Below are 22,397 nucleotides of genomic sequence, written 5' to 3'. Positions count from 1 at the left end.
CCTGGCAGCCTGGGTGGACTAAGAATCAGACAACTTAGAACGTGAAGAACCCAATGGCCATGATGCCCTTCCCGGCATGGTCACTTACTCTCTGGACAAGCCAGTCAAACTCTTTGAACCTCCCTTCCCTCTCTGTAAAATGGAAGTGTGGTCCATTTTAATCCCACGAGGATGCTCTGTAACCTGTGTACTGCCGTATAAAATGTTAAGTGGTTATTTTTATTGTTCATACGCTAAGAAAGTAGAACTCGAAAAGAGGCCACGACTTGCTCAGGATAATGCTGACGACTGGCAGCAAAGCAGAGTGGATGGGAAAGGGGACGGTTTGGAGGGTCTCGGAGATGCCGTATCACACATCAGGACCTATCTTGCACTGTTGCATTGCTTCTCCCTTCTTGCTTCCTCCTCCATCCCTGACCCTTTGCTTCAATTTCTCATCTGTTTCAGGCTTTTTTTCAGGAGGATACTCATCCACAAATTACCTGCTCTGGGGTCCTTCAACCCAAGCTGTCTGAAAGTGTGGGCACAAAGGTGGATTAGGGGACTATGGGGCTGGTAAGCATAAGGCTGAGCCACTGAACCAGGAGCCCAGATGTTCAAGCTTGTCTCTGTGCCTTGGTCTCCACAAGAAAGTTGCACCACCCATTCTGCAGGACGGAATGCCCTACAGAAAGCAAGGAATGCTGTTGTTGCTGCGCCTGCTCTACCCATCAGGCCCAGAGAAGAATGAAACTTCCCTATTCTTCTGCAGGCAATAGTGCACACAGACATTAACAACACTCTGCTGGCAAGGGTGATCTTGAGGTCCTGTATCTGCCTGGCACACAGTAGGTGCTAACGCTTACTGAATAGAGGATGGATAGATGAACAAATCTAGTCAGAAAATACCAAGTGTGCACAGGAGCCATTGTTCTTCCCTAGGGAGTAAATATCAGGGTTTTTACATTGTGGGACAGCCCCATGAAGCAGGGAGGGCAAGTACCGGTGATGCTAGACAGAGTTGGGGGCAGGGTACATATCATGGCTCCTTCTCCTTCCCCCGAGAAAGCTCACAAAGCACAGGCTATCCCTCAGTGACCACTGGATGACCGTCTTCAGGTCCTCCCTTGCTTCTGGACACAAGACTTTGGCTTCTTGCTGAGTTGGGCTGGCAAAGGGTCATTTTGTGTCTTCATCAGAGGGCCAATGAACACTTTCCCACATGGGTCCCCAAACCAAACACATTCTTTTTGCCAAGCCAGCTTCTGCTCCATGAACCACACTGGTCTGGTCTGATGAGTGAAAGTCAGGAAGGGATCATTTGGACAGGGGGCTGGATTTTTATTTATTTATTTTTGGTTTTGTTGGGTCTTTGTTGCTGTGCATGGGCTTTCTCTAGTTGCAGAGAGCAGGGGCTACTCTTTGTTGTGGTGTGCGGGCTTCTCATTGTGGAGCATGGGGCTCCAGGTGTGCAGGCTTCAGTAGTTGTGGCATGCAGGCTCAGACGTTGTGGCTCGCGGGCTCTAGAGTGCAGGCTCAGTAGTTGTGGCATATGGGCTTAGTTGCTCTGCGGCATGTGGGATCTTCCCGGACCAGGGATCGAACCTGTGTCCCCTGCATTGGCAGGCGGATTTTTAACCACTGCGCCACCAGGGAAGCCCAGGGGACTGGATTGATTGTTATAAGAACAGTGCTGATTAGAATGACCTGGTTGGGGCTCATTTGCAGACAGCTCTTGGTACTGGAGGGAGAGGTCTGCACCCTACTACCCAGAGGCACATTTCCAGCCTCATGGGCAGTCAGAGAGACCCAGAACCTCATCTTATATGTGAGTGAAGTAAGACCCCTGCTATTAGTGCCAAAGACAGGACTGCCCCCCTTGGCCCCCCCCCACCAATTCTGCCTCTACACCAGCCTTTCTTGTAGCATATGCACATCACCCTTCTTTCCCTTCTCCCATTCCCACATCCTCTCTCTCCCTTGCTCCTGTCAGTGGTACCTATGGTCACTGCTGACAGTGCCACTAGGGGCTCTGAGTCTGTCATCTGAAGATGCTGGCCAGACTGCTTTCTGGGCAGCAGGAAGTAAGATGCCAGTGTGAAAAAGGGCAAGGCTAGGATGGCTGCCCCTCAGGATCCAGGAGCTTGTGTTCATTGCCCCCAGGGTTTTGGAAAATTATTTCCCACAAGCAGACTTGTTTTTCTGCCTTGTGTCCCCTCCTCTAGTCCCTTATCAATGTCACCATCAGATTTCCCTCCAACTCCAGGAACTCCATTTGGATTTCTTGGTATTGCTGGCTCATTCCTAGGAGTAAACTGGAGGCAGCTTGGAAAGGCTTGTTTTCCTTTAGCATTTCCAGAACCAGGGCTTTCTTTGTCTTTTCAGATAAGAGAAAACAGGCAGTAAAAATGCCCAGACTTGCCAAAGTCCATAAAGACAGATGGTGAAGAAGAGAGGAAAAGAGTGAGCATGAGAGACAACACGGGGGAGGAAGGAAAAGGAGGAACAATACACACCATTACGAGTGAGAGAGAGCGAGCTTGAGAGGAGCATAATAGAGAGAGAAGGCCAGGACAGAAAAAAGAAAGATGGAATGTATTAAAGCAGATAGCTGCTGAAAGGGAAGCTAGTGACGCCACTTGGTAGAAATCAGAACACCCTGTTCCCCTCCAGAGCTTCAAAATAAGCACCTTTCCGGGATGGAGTTCCCCAGCCCTCTGAAGCAGCCATAAATTTCACCCAGGTCATGGGCCAGCCAGAAGCTCTGGTTTATTAGTCTCCCTTTTTGCTGGGGCATGCACGTCTCCGCCTTCTGCCATGCTCTGGCCAGCTCCCCCTGACTCCCTCCCTCTGGACCTGGAGCAAAAGGGGCGGGGTGATGCCCCTCCGACGACCAGTCCTCAGGGTGGTGCCTGCACCCAGCAGCGGGTGAGCTTGCCTGCCTGCCTCGGTGGGTGTGGCAGCACTTGGCTCTGTGATAGGCTGGAGCCGGCTCTATAGAAGGAACTGGGCACGTGTTTCTAATTGTGGAAAAGATGCTTCCCTTAGCCTGCCTAACCTCAGCCGGTTCCAGATCTAGGAGGTAACCACTGCCGGCTGCCAGAAGGCACTGATAGGCAAAGAAAACACCCGAGCCCTATCTGAGTTCTAAGGCACACAATCCTGAGACTTAGATAAGGTTCCAGTTCTACCCACACAGGCCAGCCTGAGCTATCTTTCCTCCTCATAGACCTCAGAGAGCCTGGGAGGAAATTGAGGTAGGAGTAGAGACACAGAGCCAGCTCTCTAGAACCTTTCTGGGCTCACCCAGGGCCAAGACATTTTTCACATGGGACCAGGAGCCGAGTTATAAAGTCTCAAGTCTCTGCCTACCCACAACAAAGGCTGGTATTATTGCATGAGTAAATAACTTGACTGGTGAAAGACAAAAACATCAAAACAAAGCAACAACAACAACAAAGTCGAAGTAGCTCTTCCCTATAAACTAAGCCCTGATTCCAGCTCCTGTAAGGTGCACAGTGGGGCTCTGAAACAGATCTTACCCTACCACACTACAGCAAGTTTTCCCTTCTCCGGCCCTTTTCATCTTGAAGCACTGGCAATGTTTTAGAAATCTAAGAAGCCCCTCTAAGCAGAGATGTGCTGAACCTTTGGAAGGGCCTCTCTCCTCCAAGGACAAACAAGCAGCGGAGGAGGGGTGCACAGATGCTCTGGAGCTTCTCGACCCGGACATTTACAGCTAAGCGCCTGCCCGTGTGCTGCCCCACCCCCTTCCCTTCTCTTCCTGGCTCCCTCTTACCCTTCCTTCTTATCCTCATCCCTCCCTGCCAGTTGTTGGACCTGAAGTTTCTGCTGAATCACCATCCAGTACTTAGTTTAGCCAAGAAGCCCGAACACCCAGCTCAGCAATTTCCAAGAGCTGAGTAATTCTTCAGCATTAGCTAAACATGGCTCCTGAGCTGGGGTGGGGGAGAAGAGAAAAACAGAAGACACAGGGAAAGCAGGGGAGACAGGATACAGCATGCTGTGCTACCTGGGGGAGCCCCCTTTAGTTCCTACTCATTACTTTTCCAGCCCAGGCCTAAAAAATTCCAGCTATCTCGTGCCCCAATTCTCAGGGCCAAGAACAGTATCGAGCACATCATGGCCCTTGATAAATGTTTGCTGAATGAACAAAGTGCTGTGATTCTCATTTATATAAGGCTTCCCCAGGGTCCCAATCCCCTTCTATTCCAGAGCAGGCTTTTGAGCAGCATCCTGGGGTAACCACCCTGAGGAAGACTTCCAACCAAAGACCTGCTCAGCATCTCAGGGATTTGGAGAGGATGTGGAAGGCAGAAAGAGAGAGAAAACATTGTTAACTGCTCATTACAAATGCTGGAGACGGTTAAGTAGAAACATATTTCATTTGAAACTTATTTAATTTTGATTTGTAGATCAACTAGATTTCTCTCTCTTAGTAGTCAATCCGTCGACACGGCCGGCTGATTCTACTTCTAATCCTTTCTTGTTTTTGTCACCTTGTAACTTCGTTTTTATTTTGGGCCACCACCTCTTTGGCCTGGAAAAATGCTTAGCCTGCTGACTCGTCTCCCTGCTTCAAGTGTCACGGTCTTCTTCACTTAAATGTGAACCTAGTCATGTTACTCCTCTGCACAAACTCCTTTGATGGTTCCTTGGATGAAGTCTGCTCTTCTCTGCATGATATGTAGAATCTTTTAGGATCTGGCTCGTACTCACCTCTTCTGCCTTATCTCCCGTCTCTCTCCTAGGCCTCACCCACACAAAAGTACTTGCTTTTCTCTGAGTCATTTCTTTCTTGACTCCAAGTCTTGCCTATGCTCTTCCCGCTACCTGGCTCTTCTATCGTATGCCCACCTGGAGACTGCCTACTTACCTTTCCAGACTCAGCTCAATCTGGGAACCTTCCCTAGCACTCCTGTCCCAACTCTGAAGCACCTTTCTCTGTGTGGTACATTCTTTTGTCATCACATTACATTGTAATTATTTGTTTGTACACCCATCTTTTCACTAGCCTTTAATCTCTTCCAAGACTCTGTATAAATAATGCCTCACCTCCACTCAATGTAGGAGCTCAGTATGGTAATTAACTGACGGATTTGCAGTTTCTTTTTTCCTTGGAAATCCATTTAAACGGGTGACCCTGATTTGTTCCATCTGCCAGAAACCCAATTGAGTGGATTTTATATAACTGTACCCAATTCATGGCTGAAATTTTGAAATGGGACTATGGGGTCTCTGTGTCTGTTTGCGTGTTTGTATATGTCTATATACATGTGTTATAGATGTGTGGTATTTTCTACCTCCAAGCGGTATTGCCAAAATTAACTTGTAAAAGAGCTCCATTTAGTTGGCTTAAAGAAAATTAAGCAGAGGGACTTCTCTGGTGGCGCAGTGGTTAAGAATCTGCCTGCCAATGCAGGGGACACGGGTTTGATCTCTCATCTGGGAAGATCCCACATGCTGTGGAGCAACTAAGCCCGTGCGCCACAACTACTAAGCCTGCGCTCTAGAGCCCACGAGCCACAACTACTGAAGCCTGCGCGCCCTAGAGCCCGTGCGCCACAACTACTGAGCCCACATGCCACAACTACTGAAGCCCATGCACTCTAGGGCCTGCGTGCCACATCTACTGAGCCCATGTGCTGCAACTACTGAAGCCCACATGCCTAGGAGCTGAGCTCTGCAACAAGGGAAGCCACCACAATGAGAAGCCCGCACACCGCAACAAAGGGTAGCCCCCGCTCGCCACAACTAGAGAAAGCCTGTGCGCAGCAATGAAGACCCAACGCAGCCAAAAATAAATAAATTAATTAATTAAAAGAAAAGAAAAGAAAAGAAAAATATCTTGGCATTATGGTTGACTTTGTCTAATGTCTCAGGAAGTTTTCATGGGTAATCTAAACATTAATTGTTGGAAACAAGTAAATTAAATAAATGTAAATGGGATAACAGTTTTTAGGTGAATTCTTTAATAATTATTATGTTTTATGGTATGTCCACTTAAAAATGGTTTCTCAAAATCTTTTAGTAATTTAAAACTTTGGAGTTTTGCTAAGTTAAATGATGGGGATTCACTGAATGACTAGATCACTTCCAAATAAGATAAAATACTGAAACATTAACTGCTAAAGAAGTCTAAGTTTACCTACTTCTGTCTTATTACAGAAAAACTAAAGAAGTTTACATTTATTAAAAACATGTCTTGTGGGGCTTCCCTGGTGGCGCAGTGGTTAAGAGTCCGCCTGCCAACGCAGGGGACACGGGTTCGAGCCCTGGTCGGGGAAGATCCCACATGCAACAAAGCCCATGATCCACAACTACTGAGCCTGTGCTCGAGAGCTCGTGAGCCACAACTACTGAAGCCCGCGTGCCTAGAGCCTGCGCTCAACAACAAGAGAAGCCACCCAATGAGAAGCCCACACACTTCAACGAAGAGTAACCCCCGCTCGCCACAGCTAGAGAAAGCCCGCATGCAGCAACAAAGGCCCAATGAAAGCAAAAATAAATAAATAAATTTATTAAAACAAACAAACAAACCAAAAAAAAATGTCTTGTACCACATTGAAAAAAAGCATTATGTTATGAGGAAATGTATGGTTTAGAAATTATGATATGCATTCATAAGTTTGCCAATCAAAAAAACACTGGTATGACAGTTTACAACTGCTTAACAAAGATGACACAATTATCTTTTTTCTCCCTACCTGATGTCTCTAAAATTTGGAAACTCAGTGAATATTCTTATTTTCATGGCAATATAGTTATTTGTATAAGTTCAGTAAGAATCTGTTCTCCTTATAACATGATACAATTAGAAATATTGGTTATGGGACTTCCCTGGTGGTCCAGTGTGTAAGACTCCAAGCTCCCAACACAGGGGGCCTGAGTTTGATTCCTGGTTAGGGAACTAGACCCCACATGCATGCTGCAACTAAGAGTCCACATGCGGGCTTCCCTGGTGGCGCAGTGGTTGAGAGTCCGCCTGCCGACGCAGGGGATGCGGGTTCGTGCCCCGGTCTGGGAAGATCCCACATGCCGCGGAGCGGCTAGGCCCGTGAGCCATGGCCGCTGAGCCTACGCGTCCGGAGCCTGTGCTCCGCAATGGGAGAGGCCACAACAGTGAGAGGCCCGCATACCACAAAAAAAAAAAAAAAAAAAAAAAGAGTCCACATGCTGTAACTAAGAAGTCCACATGCCGCAACAAAGATCCCACGTGCTGCAACTAAGACCCAGCAAAGCCAAAATAAATAAATAAATAATTTTTTTAAAAAAAGAAATATTGGTTATATTACCAGGGCTTTGACTGGATTGTCATATTTGAGAGAGACATACATAGAATTAAATGTGACCAGACAGCTTTAAAGAACTAAGGCTGACTTCATGGAGCCATAAAGCCCCTTGGAAAAACCACCTGGTACCTTGCCTTCAGGGTTCCCAGCAGCTTTACCAGGTGAGTAAGGAGAGTTCCTTCCTTGCAGGGACAAGAACCTCAAGATAATTTTGGGAACCTCAAGGAGAGAAAAATTCACCCAAATTCATAGGTATTACAGGTGAATCTAATGTCATGTCCTCGGTGTGGCTTCCTGGCCTAGAGAGGCAATTAAAAGTTCAATCTGGCAATTCCTTATGAACAGTTCCAGCAAAGCATATTTTAAAAGGCCTGGACTTATGTAAATAATCAGATCAAGTTTAATAAAATTAAATTTATTTTACAAACAAATGAGTCTTAACTTGGCCATCTTTGGTAAAGATGAAGGTGATTTTAGAGAGAGAGAAAAAATTATGTTTCAATAGAAACTATAATACATGCTTATGGATATTAGATTCTAATTCTGTTAATCATCTTTGAGGTTTTGTTTTTCTACCTGTAAACTGGACTGGATCCTGAATTCTTCTAGTTTCCTCAAATATTTGGCTACAACTCTCCAAGCTTACATTTTCAATTTTTCTCTCACTTTTGACTTGAAATTATTGAGAACTAAAACTCTCCTTTTCTTGAAGCCCTAAAAACTGTAACTGAACAACCTGATATAAACTTAAGCAAGATCACCACAATAACCCACATTTAGACAATCTTTGTGCCTATTGCTTTGTAAGCCACTCAGGAAGTTTACCTGAACACCAGATGACATCACAAGAGATTTCAAACTACAAAAGATGCTTTGAGCCTAACCTCTAGAAATCTCAGCTGGCAACTCTCAGGACTCAGACACTGGGTTTATAATTTGCTTCAACCACTAACCTCTATTCTTCTTTGTCTCCACAGAAACGCCTCTTATTAAATACCTGGTTGGTTATACCCTGTAGGCCTAACTTTGAGTGCCCACCTGCATCACCACCTCCTGAAATGAGTAACTGAAGTCCTGACCTATTGTCAGGACTAAGAGACTCGTTCGAAGAGATATAAAGCAATCTATCAACTCAACTTTTGGACTGTGACAATTCTAGAAGAAGTTTCGAAGGCGAGACTGTAGGGGACCAAAATGTTCTACCCCAAAATGTCTCTGGCATGCAGATTAGTTCAAGCTGAAAACAATCAAGGCCCAAAAGACTCAGGAAGAAATTTTGCCCTTCCCTGCAACTGCCTAAAAAGAATTTAGATAGAGGACCTGTTCCTGGAGTAGTGCTATCACCAGAGGTATCAGCAAAATGTGGGCTGGGCAGTGGGGAGATTAAAGATTAGAGTCCACTCTCTGTCCCATTGTCTCCACATGGCTAAGCAAACAGTTTTTACCAAACATTTGCTTTTCATTTTCATGTCAATTACCTTCCTCCCTTTGAAGTCCTAAACCTCTACCCCAACATTCTCTTTTGTCTTTAGCTGAAGGTGGTATTTAAGGTGAGGGTTTTGACTATTTTGGCCAATTACTCAGTTTTTCTGGGGCTCTTCTAAGTATAGTTGTTACTAAACTTTTGTTTCATTTTTTTCTTGTTAATCTGTCTCATGTCAATTTAACTCTTAGACCAGCCAGAAGAACCTAGAAGGGTAGAGAAAAATTTCTTCCTTCTCAACAATATATACAAGGCTGATGAGATACGCACAGCACTCTTTGGGGACCAGGGGAGGGCAAGAAGATAACACTGTCCAGGTACCTGAGGTGATATGCTTAGTGCATGGGAATGAGATGTTTGGGGCTCGAGAATATGAAACCTCAAAGGAAAATGAACTGAGAGTAAGGGATTTAGAAGTTAGGAAGGACTGTTGAACACTCTGATGTCAAGGGATTAATCTGTAAGAGATTTACAAAACAACACACACAGGTATCTACCAAATCATCATGCATCATGCATCTGGAAACTTCCTGAAGAGGAACTGCAAAGCAACTCACGGTTAAAAGTAATACCTACAGTGAAATCCTTAACCTTCCAAATCACTCAAGGAAGGAGGAGAAATCTGAAGCCCTGGAAAACTAGCCTCTTCAGAATCATAGTAGAAAGAGAGAAAACAAGATAAGGAGCTTTTTTTTTTTTTTTTTTTGCTTGTGAAACGCATGCAGGGTACTCCTTTCTCCTCAGGGCAAGAAAGGAGAAGGAGCTTCTTTTGTACAAGGCATTCTGGAAGAGGGGGACTTGAATGAGAAGAAAAGATTCTAATTCAGATGCTGGATGTGACCCCAGCCCCAAAAGAGAGGAAGGAGGTCAGGAGCTGCCCGAGTGAAAGGTGGCCCAGTCCCCAAGAGAGGGGGGACAAACAGAAGGAAAACCCATAGTTAGGGAGCAGGATATATGAATGGGGGACCCCAGAACACCTGGCGCTCCTTCTGTGTCACTGGGACCACTTTGTTTATAACTAGAAACTCAGGTAGTAGCCACAAGATGTGGCTAAAGGATAAAAGTGCAAGCTGCAGTAATAACTTGTCAAAATGTATGTCTATATACCCAGATGTGTGTGCTGAGAGATGCATTTTACTTAGAATTATTAGGATACCTATCCACTGTTACCAGGGCTCCTGGGCAGGGGAGAGGGGTAAAGATAAGAGGAAGCTTTCCTGGTCAACTCTCTTTACATATTACTTGACTCTTACTTAGAGAACATAGTCACTTACTTATGAAATAAGAAAGGAAGGAAGGAAGGGAGGGAGGGAGGGAGGGAGGGAAGGAGGGGGAGGGGAGGGGGAGGGGGAGGGGGGGAGAGAGAGAGAGAGAGAGAGAGAGAAAGAAAAGAGAAATACCCAAGCAAATCACAAAAGGAAGGTACCAAAACCAAGTTCTAATCCCTCCCATTCCCCTGCTTTCTAACTCCCCCCTCCCACTAACATACTTGCTCTGGAGAAGGGAGAAAGGCTTTTCATTTAATTAAAATATAAAAGACTTTCTTTTTTTACTGCCTGGTGGCTAGGGATATTTGCTGACTCAGCAGTGAATAATCAGCTTTGACCTAAATAATAGAATAACTCAAAGTGGCAGCTGCAGTTGCATAAGCTGGAGCCAAATCTGCAGTTCCTCCTCTCTCGCTCTCCTCCCCACTTCACTCCCTTCAGGCTCTGAGAAGGCAAGCCAGTTACAGCAGGTTCTTTCTACCTCTCCACCCGCATCCGGCCATTCCCACCATCATTTCTCATCCGATCTTTTCCAAAACTCTAGAGGGTCTTTGCGCAAGGAGTCACCTGCCTAGGCTTGGCAGGTTTGGGGAATGCAAAGGAAGTCGTGGGGTCTAGTTGCCCGGGGAACTCTACCCTGTGGCCTGGTTTCTCTCCTAGGGGAGGACTGTACAGCCTCAGGGTTCTTGATTTATAGTTGGAGGGTAAGGGTGGCCTGTCGTCTGAGGTACTTTAGCAGCATCAGCAGGAAAAAGGAAACTGTGTCTGTGGGCACGAGATGCTGAAACAGCAGTGGCCTGCACTCTGTGGTCCCCCTTCCCACCCCCATTAACCTATCTGATGGCAGAGACAGCCACTCCTCCTGCATTCCCATGCCCCCTTCCCCCTCCTCTCACCTCCTGCAGCTCCAGATCCAGCCAGCAAGCAAGGACCAAGTGACTATCCTCCTGACCACCCTCGGTGACTACACGACAGGATCACGAGGTGCCCGATGCTGTGCTAAGAATACTCTTGTCTTGGGCAATCCGTGCCACGGCAACGTACAGCACACGCGAGATCTTAGCTTCATCTCATGGGAGGTGGGCCGGTGACCTTGCCAAGCACTGGCTGCACTTAGAAAGTGGTGCGGAGATGCAGGCTTGGGAAACCCGGTTCTGGAGCCCATACCCCTCTGCCTCCAGATCCACGAGCAGGCCCAACTGGCACAAGGAGTACGTTCCAAACAAGTACGTTGGCTCCACAGTGCCACTTGCCTGGATGATGGGGTTTATCCCGGGGCCGCACACCACTGCCAATGAGGGCACACACCCCTCAGGTCCCACCCCAGCTCCTGGGTGGGCGAGTGACCCCTCCCTCCCCTTCCCACCAGCAGGACAGAAGGAAGTGTCAAGACCAGGGACAGAGTGTGACCAGGATGGTCACTGCCTTCAGCTAGGTGGATGTGTGTTGGAAGGTGTGGGAAGGCAGGGACTGAGCTGACTCTAGAAGTGGAGCCTCTGAAAAAGTCCAAATATTTACTTTAGAAATTAGTTTTGAGCTAAAAGGTACAACATACCCCAATCCATTGAGATCCCTGATTATCAGAGATTAAGTGTTGAGACTTCCTAGAAATACAGGTTGCCAAACTTCTCCATAAAGCCTCTCTAACATATTCCAGCTCACAGAGATCTCTCCCTCTTTTCGGATTTTTTACTGCAATTGAATCCTAACCATGGAATCTGTCTATATGGCTTTTCTGCCTAGTTAGACAGAAAACTCATCAAGGGCGGGGACCATGGACATGCTATTTGTTTTCTCCCAACTCACACCTTTACACTCTCCTCCCAGAGAGTTTTAAGATGTGAGCTGGCAGGTTGAGAGGCCAGAAAAGTCTTCCCACGAGAGGCAGGGAGTCTCCAGCGTGGTGTGTGTGCTGGAAAGAGAAGGAATCACCTTAGCTAATTCACTTTCTTAGCTCCGTTCCCTTTTCTGCTCTAGGAAAATTGTAAGACTGGCCCAGCTTGCCTTATGGATTTGTTGTGAGGCTTGGGTCAGATGATACAAGTGAAAGTACTTTATATGATGTAAAGAACCCTGCCAGTGAAAATTACTGTGCCTGTGAACAGCTATCAATACTTAAGTTTCTTCTTCTTCTTTTTTTTTTAAAAAACCAGATAATTATATGTGGAATCCATGTGTCCACAGCATGCAAATCGGAAACTGAGAAGTAACAAGGAAGAAAAAAAAAGGAGGGGAGGAAAGAAAGAGGGAGAGGAAGGAGAACCAGAGATGTGTAGACCACGAGGAAGGCTAGAAGACGCCATCCTGAGAGCAAGGACCAGATGGCACTTACGTAAGCAGATGGCAGCCAGGAGGCGAAGGCCAGACTCTGGGGGGAAGCAGGTGGGGAAGAGCGGCTGCAGCACATAGTTGGAGAAGGTGAGGGCGATGACAGCCTGGTTGGTGGGGTAGATCACCAGCACCGCAATCCATAGCCTCAGGAACCTGGTGGGGGAATGGGACAGGACTTGAGCCAAGACACCAATAAAGACCCCCGCTGCCATCGCCTGGCAGGGCAGGGATTCAGAAGCCAACAGGGAAGCCTGGGCAAGTCACTGGGCAGTGTTAGGAGAGGCAGATGGGTTAAAGGGGTGCGGTTCCTTTTTGTTTTCAGGGATGCTGAGGAACCCAGGCACTGCTCAAACGAGACACCTAGCCCTCTGCAATGACGGTAAATTGGTTTAACGATCAAGAGCTGTTTCAACTAGTACTGACACGTCTTGGTGTTCTTTCTCTCTCCCTGCTCCTTTCATCATTTCATCATCTCTTCTTTACCACTCTGGCCCCCAGCATCCACTGGTGGAAAAGAAAATTTGCCACCCCAGAATCTTCACAGCCAGGGCATGCTAAAGGTGTGGCCACTTAAGCAAGTGCCAAGGGGAGGCATCGGCTGGGGGTTTGAGGGGGAAGTGTCCTCCACGCCCTTGGGCCCCTTGGTGAGGTTTGAGCTCTTCAGTAACAGGGCTGCAGGGGCTGAGGATATTCAAGATCAGGGTCTGGAATCAGGGATACCGTTATCCTTGGTAACGTGAAAAGTACCCCGTACCTTAGTGGTCACTCTCATTTGTCAGGATAAAAGGGCTTTGTTTTTGTGATGTGCTTTCCCTGTGCATCTCCAATCAGAGTTGTCACTGAGTTCTACTTGTTCTCACTCATAGAATCTTGCCCACTAAGGTCAACAGAGATTAAGGGAATTCCCTGGAGGTCCAGTGGTTAGGACTCCATGCTTTCACTGCCAAGGGCCCAGGTTCGATCCCTGGTCTGGGAACTAAGATCCCACAAGCTTCATGGCGCAGCAAAAAAAAAAAGAAAAGCAGAAAACAAAAAACCCTAAACAGAGATTAAAACTACAGTCTGGGGCTTCCCTGGTGGCGCAGTGGTTGAGAGTCCGCCTGCCGATGCAGGGGACATGGGTTCGTGCCCCAGTCCAGGAAGATCCCACATGCCACGGAGCGGCTGGGCCCGTGAGCCATGGCCGCTGAGCCTGCGTGTCCGGAGCCTGTGCTCCACAACGGGAGAGGCCACAACAGTGAGAGGCCCGTGTACCGCCAAAACAAACAAACAAACAAAACTACAGTCTGGTTCCTCTGCCACTCTCAGGGCATCAAGAGGGCACAGGCTGAACTGACAACCATGACTTAGAGGCAAAAGAGGAATCCCAAGCTCTAGCGCTCTTCGGCATGCTGGAAAGCCCTGGCCTTGGCTTCTGGGACCGCTCGGTCCCCTGAACATCCTCTTACCCAGCCAGTCCTCCGAAGATGTCCTTGACGTAGGAGTAGTCACCTCCAGATTTGGGGATGGTGACCCCGAGCTCAGCATAGCACAGGGCTCCCACAGCTGTGATGAGGCCTGTCAAGATCCACACGATGAGAGCGAGGCCCACAGAGCCGGCGTTCTCCAGCACACCTTTGGGTGAGACAAAGATTCCGGAGCCAATGATGTTCCCTGCAAGAGGCACCAAGGGTACCAGAGGAGACGGTACAGTCAGTACAGTTGGCAGGACCAGCACCTGCAGGGGTACTCTCACCTTTGATCTGATGCAGTGCCTTTGGGATGTGTTAATCCCCTCCAGGCAGGTATGTCTAGCAATAATTCTCCTTAGAAGTAAGGGAAAGAGGAGCAGACACTGGACACGTAGAGACCAGGAACTTGGTTGGGTACTTTACATGCATCCTTTAATCCTCAGGACAAGCCTATAGAGTCAGATACCATTTCTCCCATTTTACAGAGGGGGAAACTGAGTCTCAGAGATACCAAGTGCATCACCCAAGTCCACACAGTAGTAAGTGGTGGTGCAGATTGAACTAACTGGGCTGAACGAACGTAGTCCAGCCAAGGTGGTGACAAAGGCCTTACTTAAGGCTGGCTGGAAATGGAAGGGCTGGAAAAAATGGGCTGTTCTGAGACCGGCTACCAGTAAGAAAGCTTTAAAAATGAGCTGAAGGGTAATGCCTTTGGACAGATTGTGGTCACACCCTGTGTCTGGGGGTCTTCAAGACCCACAAGTATGGACAGCACTCCTGGAGGCTGGCCTCTACCCAAGACACACAGCCCCACCCTTGGTGCGGAGCATGAAATAGCCCTATCAGAACAGCCCTGGTAGTTTGGAAGTGGTTTGTCGGGGTGCAATATGTGCGAAGCCTCAGCACCATATTCTTCCAAAGGTCGCTCCCCTCCATTGTCTCATGTGCCCCTCACTACCACCTCATGGAATCAGGAGGAGGAGGAAGTACAGGCGTTTCTCTCTATTTTACAAACACAGAGACTAAGACACAGAGGGGTTAAGTGGCTTTCTCCAAATTCCACAGCTACTGGTAGGTAAAACTGGATCTAGAAGTCAGTCTCCTGATGCTTACTGCAAGGGCTCTTTCCTCTAATCCACTTTTGATCTGTGTGCAAGGGGATGGTCTGCTGCTGAGAGGTGAGGCTGGCCCCAGGGACTGAATGTTGGCTACTAGGATGTGTGTGTCAGGCGGGGGAGGAGCAGAAGTGTGGAGGCAGCTCCTGACATGTTCCTTCCTAAGCTTTCCTTTGTCCACTTCTTATGAGTCCAGGGATCAGGGTCTGTGGGATAGGTGCTTTGAAAGCTCTCTCTTCATGCCCCACCCCGCCAAACTAATGAGGGCCTGGGGGAAGAAGCAGAGACTAAATAGATCCAGGTCGAAATATAGAGCTGGCGGCCAGCTGAGGCCAGTTGGATTTGACAGTGTTCTGAGGACACCTCAAATTCCCACCATCTCTCTTTAGTGGTTTGGGGACTTCCCTGGCAGTCCAGTGGTTAGGACTCTGAGTTTCCAGTGCAGGAGGCTCGGGTTCGATCCCTGGTCAGGGAACTAAGATCCTGCATGCTGCACGGCACGGCCAAAAAAAAAGAATGCCCTCTCTCCAGTGGTTTGGAACAAGTTCTGGGCTAAGTAAGACGCAGAGTATACGATTTTATGCTCTAATTTCAAAAACTGACTTTTGGATCTCAACTACAACTCAACCTCAATCCAGTCCTGAAACTTTCACTTCTAAACCAAAATTCAGTCAAAGGGGAAGAGAAGAGAATATTCACATCCTAAAAGCGGTAATATTTCATTCTTTCGGGACGTAGAATATGCTGCCCCTTTTCAAACTAAAAAATTGCTGTGTGAGATGAGTAATGAGAGAGGGAAGGGCCCAGGAGGAGCATAAGAACAGCCAAGTGGTGAGACTGAAATACAAAATCGGAGGGCCTGGGGCTACAGCTAGATTCAGATGGGAAGGAGGCACATTTATGTCTCAAACAGGCCTTCTTTCCCCTAGTGCTAACTCTATCCCAACAGAACAGGGCTGCATATAGAAGTGAAGCTAAAAGAAACAATCCCTCATGTTCAAGTTTGTGATCTAAACATCAGGCAAAGAGAGATAGAAAAATGAGATCCCAGGTGCCACCAGTTCTTAAAGGCTTTTCCTTTTTTGGTATTTTTATTTAAAGTCCTAGGCTTGGAATGAGAGCACACCTTTCTGCCCTCTTCTGTCCTCAACCTGTCCCCATGTGTGCTGTGCATGGATGTTGGGTCAGTGGAGACTAAAAGGGCCTCCTGGTAGCATCCCAGGACTCAGGACACAGTCACCCTGTCAACTGACCCTTCACCTGCCACACTAAACGTGAGATGGGATTGCTGATAGTGCTGAAAGGTAATAGTAAACTCCCTGCCTGGCAGGAATTTATCAGAAGAGTCATCTGTAGGGCATTTTAAAGCCAGGCAAGAAGAGAGAAATAGAAGGTTATAAAACTAGCTCGAGGGGTTAGAAAAACAGTCAATATGGGAGAAAAACAAGGTTTGGCTTTGGTCTTTAAGGTGCCGAAAGGGTGGTGGGGAGATAGCTAGGCAGTTCTCAGAACCAGGAATGGCTGCTGCCACAGGGAAAAGGGCGGTGGATGTACTGAAAAGATTCCATCTTCTCAGGAATGAGGAGTGTCAAAGTTCCACTAAGGTTCTTAGAAAACACTGCAGTGGAGATGAGTGAGCACTTCGGTTCTCCTGCTTTCGTTCTGACATTTCCACAGTATGTGCCCCTCCCCATCACCCCAGGTGGAGGGTGGGAGGTGAAAGACCAACAGCCCTTTTCGAGGGTCTGACTACTTCCTGTCTCCACTGATTCTTGGATAACGTGTCCTTCCATGCAGCTGCCGTAGTAGATGGTGAGGGTTGGCACTGGGACAAGAGTTCTCGTTTTATAAAACTTGAGCTCTCCCCATCAACAATCTTAATTTTGATCAATTAAAATGACAAAGATAAAAGTGGAAAAAAATTGAATTATGCTAACCAAAACTGAGCGCTACGGGATGGGAAGGAGAGGAATGCCTTGCCCTGATTCTAGGAAGCCGCTACCTAGAAAACCAGAATCAGATGTCTCCTCCCCCTTATCAGCCTCTAGAATTTCTACAGGGGGAGGAATGTCACTCAGAGCACAGCTATGTACTGGAGCCCAAAGAACATTCACATTACATTTACTTAAAAGTGATGCTGGGACTTCCCTGGTGGCGCAGTGGTTAAGAACCCTCCTGCCAATGCAGGGGACACGGGATCGAGCCCTGGTCCGGGAAGATCCCACATGCCGTGCAGCAACTAAGCTCCTGTGCCACAACTACTGAGCCCCCATGCCACAACTACTGAAGCCCGTGCACCTAGAGCCCATGCTCCGCAATAAGAGAAGCTACCGCAGTGAGAAGCCCCTGCACCGCAAAAAAGAGTAGTCCCAGCTCGCCTCAACTAGGGAAAGCCCATGTACAGCAACAAAGAGCCAACACAGCCAAAAATAAAAAAATAAACAAACAAATAAATAAATAAATTAGACTACAATTCTTCAGCCTGTGGAAGGAAAACCACATTCAAAGAAAGACAAACAAAATGAAAAGGCAGAGGACTTTGTACCAGATGAAGGAACAAGATAAAACTCTAGAAAAACAACTAAATGAAGTGGAGCTAGGCAACCTTCCAGAAAAGGAATTCAGAATAATGATAGTGAAGATGATCCAGGACCCTGGAAAAAGAACAGAGGCAAAGATCGAGAAGATGCAAGATATGCTTAACAAAGACCTAGAAGAATTAAAGAACAAACACCTAGAAGAATTAAAGAACAAACAAACAGAGATGAACAATACAATAACTGAAATGAAAAATACACTAGAAGAAATCAATAGCAGAATAACTGAGGCAGAAGAACGGATAAGTGACCTGGAAGACAGAAAGGTGGAATTCACTGCCGTGGAACAGAATAAAGAAAAAAGAATGAAAAGAAATGAAGATAGCTTAAGAGACCTCTGGGACAACATTAAATGCAACAGCATTCGCATTATAGGAGTCCCAGAAGGAGAAGAGAGAGAGAAAGGACCCAAGAAAATATTTGAAGAGATCATAGTCGAAAACTTCCCTAACATGGGAAGGGAAATAGCCACCCAAGTCCAGGAAGTGCAGAGAGTCCCAGGCAGGATAAACCCAAGGAGAAACACGCCGAGACACATAGTAATCAAATTGACAAAAATTAAAGACAAAGAAAAATTACTGAAAGCAACAAGGGAAAAATGACAAATAACATACAAGGGAACTCCCATAAGGTTAACAGCTGATTTCTCAGCAGCAACTCTATAAGCAAGAAGGGAGTGGCACGATATATTTAGATTCGATGGAGAGATCAAAAGCTTTACAGACAAGCAAAAGCTAAGAGAATTCAGCACTGCCAGACCAGCTCTATAACAAATGCTAAAGGAACTTCTCTAAGTGGGAAACACAAGAGAAGAAAAGGACCTACAAAAACAAACCCATAACAATTAAGAAAATGGTCATAGGAACATACATATCGATAATTACCTAAAACGTGAATGGATTAAATGCTCCAACCAAAAGACACAGGCTTGCTGAATGGATACAAAAACAAGACCCGTATATATGCTGTCTACATGAGACCCACTTCAGACCTAGGGACACATACAGACTGAAAGTGAGGGGATGGAAAAAGATATTTCACGCAAATGGAAGTGAAAAGAAAGCTGGAGTAGCAATACTCATATCAGCTAAAATAGACTTTAAAATAAAGAATGTTACAAGAGGCAATGAAGAACACTACATAATGATCAAGGGATCAATCCAAGAAGAAGATATAACAATTATAAATATATATGTATCCAACATAGGAGCACGTCAATACATAAGGCAAATGCTAACAGCTATAAAAGAGGAAATTGACAGTAACACAGTAATAGTGGGGGACTTTAACACCTCACTTACACCAACGGACAGATCATCCAGACAGAAAATTAATAAGGAAACACAAGCTTTAAATGACACAATAGACCAGATAGATTTAATTGATATTTATAGGACATTCCATCCAAAAACAGCAGATTACACTTTCTTCTCAAGTGCACACGGAACATTCCCAGGATAGATCACATCTTGGGTCACAAATCAAGCCTCGGTAAATTTAAGAAAACTGAAATCATATCAGGCATCTTTCCTGACCACAACACTATGAGATTAGAAATCAATTACAGGGAAAAAAACGTAAAAAACACAAACACATGGAGGCTAAATAATACGTTACTAAATAACCAAGAGATCACTGAAGAAATCAAAAAGGAAATCAAAAAAGACATAGAGACAAATGACAATGAAAACATGATGATCCAAAACCTATGGGATGCAGCAAAAGCAGTTCTAAGAGGGAAGTTTATAGAAATACAAGCCTACCTCAAGAAACAATAAAAATCTCAGATAAACAATCTAACCTTACACCTAAAGGAAGTAGAGAAAGAAGAACAAACAAAGCCCAAAGTTAGCAGAAGGAAAGAAATCATACAGATCAGAGCAGAAATAAATGAAACAAAGAAAACAATAGCAAAGATCAATAAAACTAAAAGGTGGTTCTTTGAGAAGATAAACAAAATTGATAAACCTTTAGCCAGACTCATCAAGAAAAAGAGGGAGAGGACACAAATCAATAAAATTAGAAACGAAAAAGGAGAAGTTACAACAGACACTGCAGAAATACAAAGCATCCTGAGAGACTACTACAAGCAACCCTATGCCAATAAAATGGACAACCGGGAAGACATGGATAAATTCTTAGAAAGGTATAACCTTCCAAGACTGAACCAGGAAGAAATAGAAAATATGAACAGACTAATCACAAGTAATGAAATTGAAACTGTGATTAAAAATCTTCCAACAAACAAAAGTCCAGGAAATTATGGCTTCACAGGGGAATTCTCTCAAACATTTAGAGAAGAGCTAACACCCATCCTTCTCAAACTCTTCCAAAAAATTGCAAAGGGGACTTCCCTGGTGGCACAGTGGTTAAAAATCTGCCTGCCAGTGCAGGGGACACGGGTTCGAGCCTTGGTCCGGGAAGATCCCACATGCCACGGAGCAACGAAGCCTGTGTGCCACAACTGCCAAGCCTGCACCCTAGAGCCTGCGAGCCACAAGTACTGAAGCCCGCGTGCCCAGAGCCTGTGCGCTGCAACAAGAGAAGCCACCGCAACGAAAAGCCCACTCACCACAACGAAGAATAGCCCCTGCTCACCAAAACTAGAGAAAGCGCACACGCAGCAATGAAGACCCAATGCAGCCAAATTAAAAAAAAAAAAATTGCAGAGGAAGGAACACTCCCAAACTCATTCTATGAGGCCACCATCACCCTCATACCAAAACCAGACAAAGATACTACAAAAAAAGAAAATTACAGACCCATATCACTGATGAATATAGATGCAAAAATCCTCAACAAAATACTAGCAAACAGAATCCAACAACACATTAAAGGATCATACACTATGATCAAGTAGGATTTATCCCAGGGATGCAAGGATTCTTCAATATACTCAAATCAATCACTGTGATACACCATATTAATAAATTGAAGAATAAAAACCATATGATCATCTCAACAGATGCAGAAAAAGTGTTTGAAAAATTCAACACCCATTTATGACAAAAACTCTCCAGAAAGTGGGCATAGAGGGAACCTACCTCAACATAATAAAGGCCATGTATGACAAACCCACAGCAAACATTGTTCTCAATGGTGAAAAACTGAAAGCATTTCCTCTAACATCAGGAACATGACAAGTATGTCCACTCTCGCCAGTATTATTCAACACAGTTTTGGAAGTCCTAGCTATGGCAATCAGAGAAGAAAAAGAAATAAAAGGAATACAAATTGGAAAAGAAGAAGTAAAACTGTCACTGTTTGCAGATGACATGATACTATACATAGAGAATCCTAAAGATGCCACCAGAAAACTACCAGAGCTAATCAATGAATTTGGTAAAGTTGCAGGATACAAAATTAATGCACAGAAATCTCTTGTATTCCTATACACTAACAACAAAAGATCATAAAGAGAAATTAAAGAAACAATCCCATTCACCATTGCAACAAAAAGAATAAAATACCTAGGAATAAACCTCCCTAAGGAGGTAAAAGACCTGTACTCAGGAAACTAAGACACTGATGAAAGAAATGAAAGATGACACAAACAGATGGAGAAATATACCATGTTCTTGGACTGGAAGAATCAATATTGTGGAAATGACTATACTACCCAAAGCAATCTGCAGATTCAATGCAATCCCTATCAAATTACCAGTGGCATTTTTTACAGAACAAGAACAAAATATCTTAAAATTTGTATGGAGACAAAAAAGACCCCGAATAACAAAAGCAGTCTTGAGAGATAAAAACAGAGTTGGAGGAACCAGACTCCCTGACTTTAGACTATACTACAAAGCTACAGTAATCAAGACGATATGGTACTGGCACAAAAACAGAAATATAGATCAATGGAACGGAATAGAAAGCCCAGAGATAAACCCACGCACCTACAGTCAACTAATCTATGAGAAAGGAGGCAAGGATATACAATGGAGAAAAGACAGTCTCTTCAATAAGTTGTGCTGGGAAAACTGGATAGCTACATGTAAAAGAATGAAATTAGAACACTCCCTAACACCATACACAAAAATAAACTCAAAATGGATTAGAGACCTAAATGTAAGACCAGACACTACAAAACTCTTAGAGGAAAACATAGGAAGAACACTCTTTGACATAAATCACAGCAAGATTTTTTTTGATCCACCTTCTAGAGTAATGGAAATAAAAACAAAAATAAACAAATGGGACCTAATGAAACTTAAAAGCTTTTGCAAAGCAAAGAAAACTACAAACAAGACAAAATGACAACACTCAGAATGGGAGAAAATATTTGCAAAAGAATCAACAGACAAAGGATTAATCTCCAAAATATATAAACAGCTCATGCAGCTCAATATCAAAAAAAACAAACAACCCAATCCAAAAATGGGCAGAATACCTAAATAGACATTTCTCCAAAGAAGACATACAGATGGCCAAGAAGCACATGAAAAGCTGCTCAACATCACTAATGATTAGAGAAATGCAAATCAAAACTACAGTGAGGTATCATCTCACACCAGTTAGAATGGGCATCATCAGAAAATCTACAAACAACAAATGCTGGAGAGGGTGTGGAGAAAAGGGAACCCTCTTGCACTGTTGGTGGGAATGTAAATTGATACAGCCACTATGGAGAACAGTATGGAGGTTCCTTAAAAAACTACAAATAGAATTACCATATGACCCAGCAATCCCACTACTGGGCATATACCCAGAGAAAACCATAATTCAAAAAGACACACGCGTCATGAAGAACCTAGGGGTAAAACGGGAATAAAGACACAGATCTATTAGAGAATGGACTTGAGGATATGGGGAGGGGGAAGGGTAAGCTGTGACAAAGTGAGAGAGTGGCATGGACATATA

At 45.2% G+C, this 22,397-nt stretch overlaps 1 protein-coding gene across 2 annotated transcripts in view; it reads right to left on the bottom strand.

Annotated features, from left to right (window-relative positions):
* The window catches only part of SLC7A8 (solute carrier family 7 member 8), a 56,942-nt gene that overhangs the window by 22,276 nt on the left and 12,269 nt on the right, over positions 1 to 22,397 (bottom strand). For both annotated transcript variants that reach the window (XM_060096463.1, XM_060096462.1), the window contains 2 exons: positions 13,823 to 14,027; positions 12,376 to 12,527 (listed from right to left, as the gene is read on the bottom strand). In XM_060096463.1, the coding sequence (XP_059952446.1) occupies positions 12,376 to 12,527; positions 13,823 to 14,027 (357 nt within the window). The remainder of the gene's footprint in view (positions 1 to 12,375; positions 12,528 to 13,822; positions 14,028 to 22,397) is intronic.

Source organism: Mesoplodon densirostris, chromosome 4, assembly GCF_025265405.1.
Source record: "Mesoplodon densirostris isolate mMesDen1 chromosome 4, mMesDen1 primary haplotype, whole genome shotgun sequence".
NCBI classification, from domain to species: domain Eukaryota; kingdom Metazoa; phylum Chordata; class Mammalia; order Artiodactyla; family Ziphiidae; genus Mesoplodon; species Mesoplodon densirostris.
This window is presented reverse-complemented; position numbering and strand designations above follow the sequence as displayed.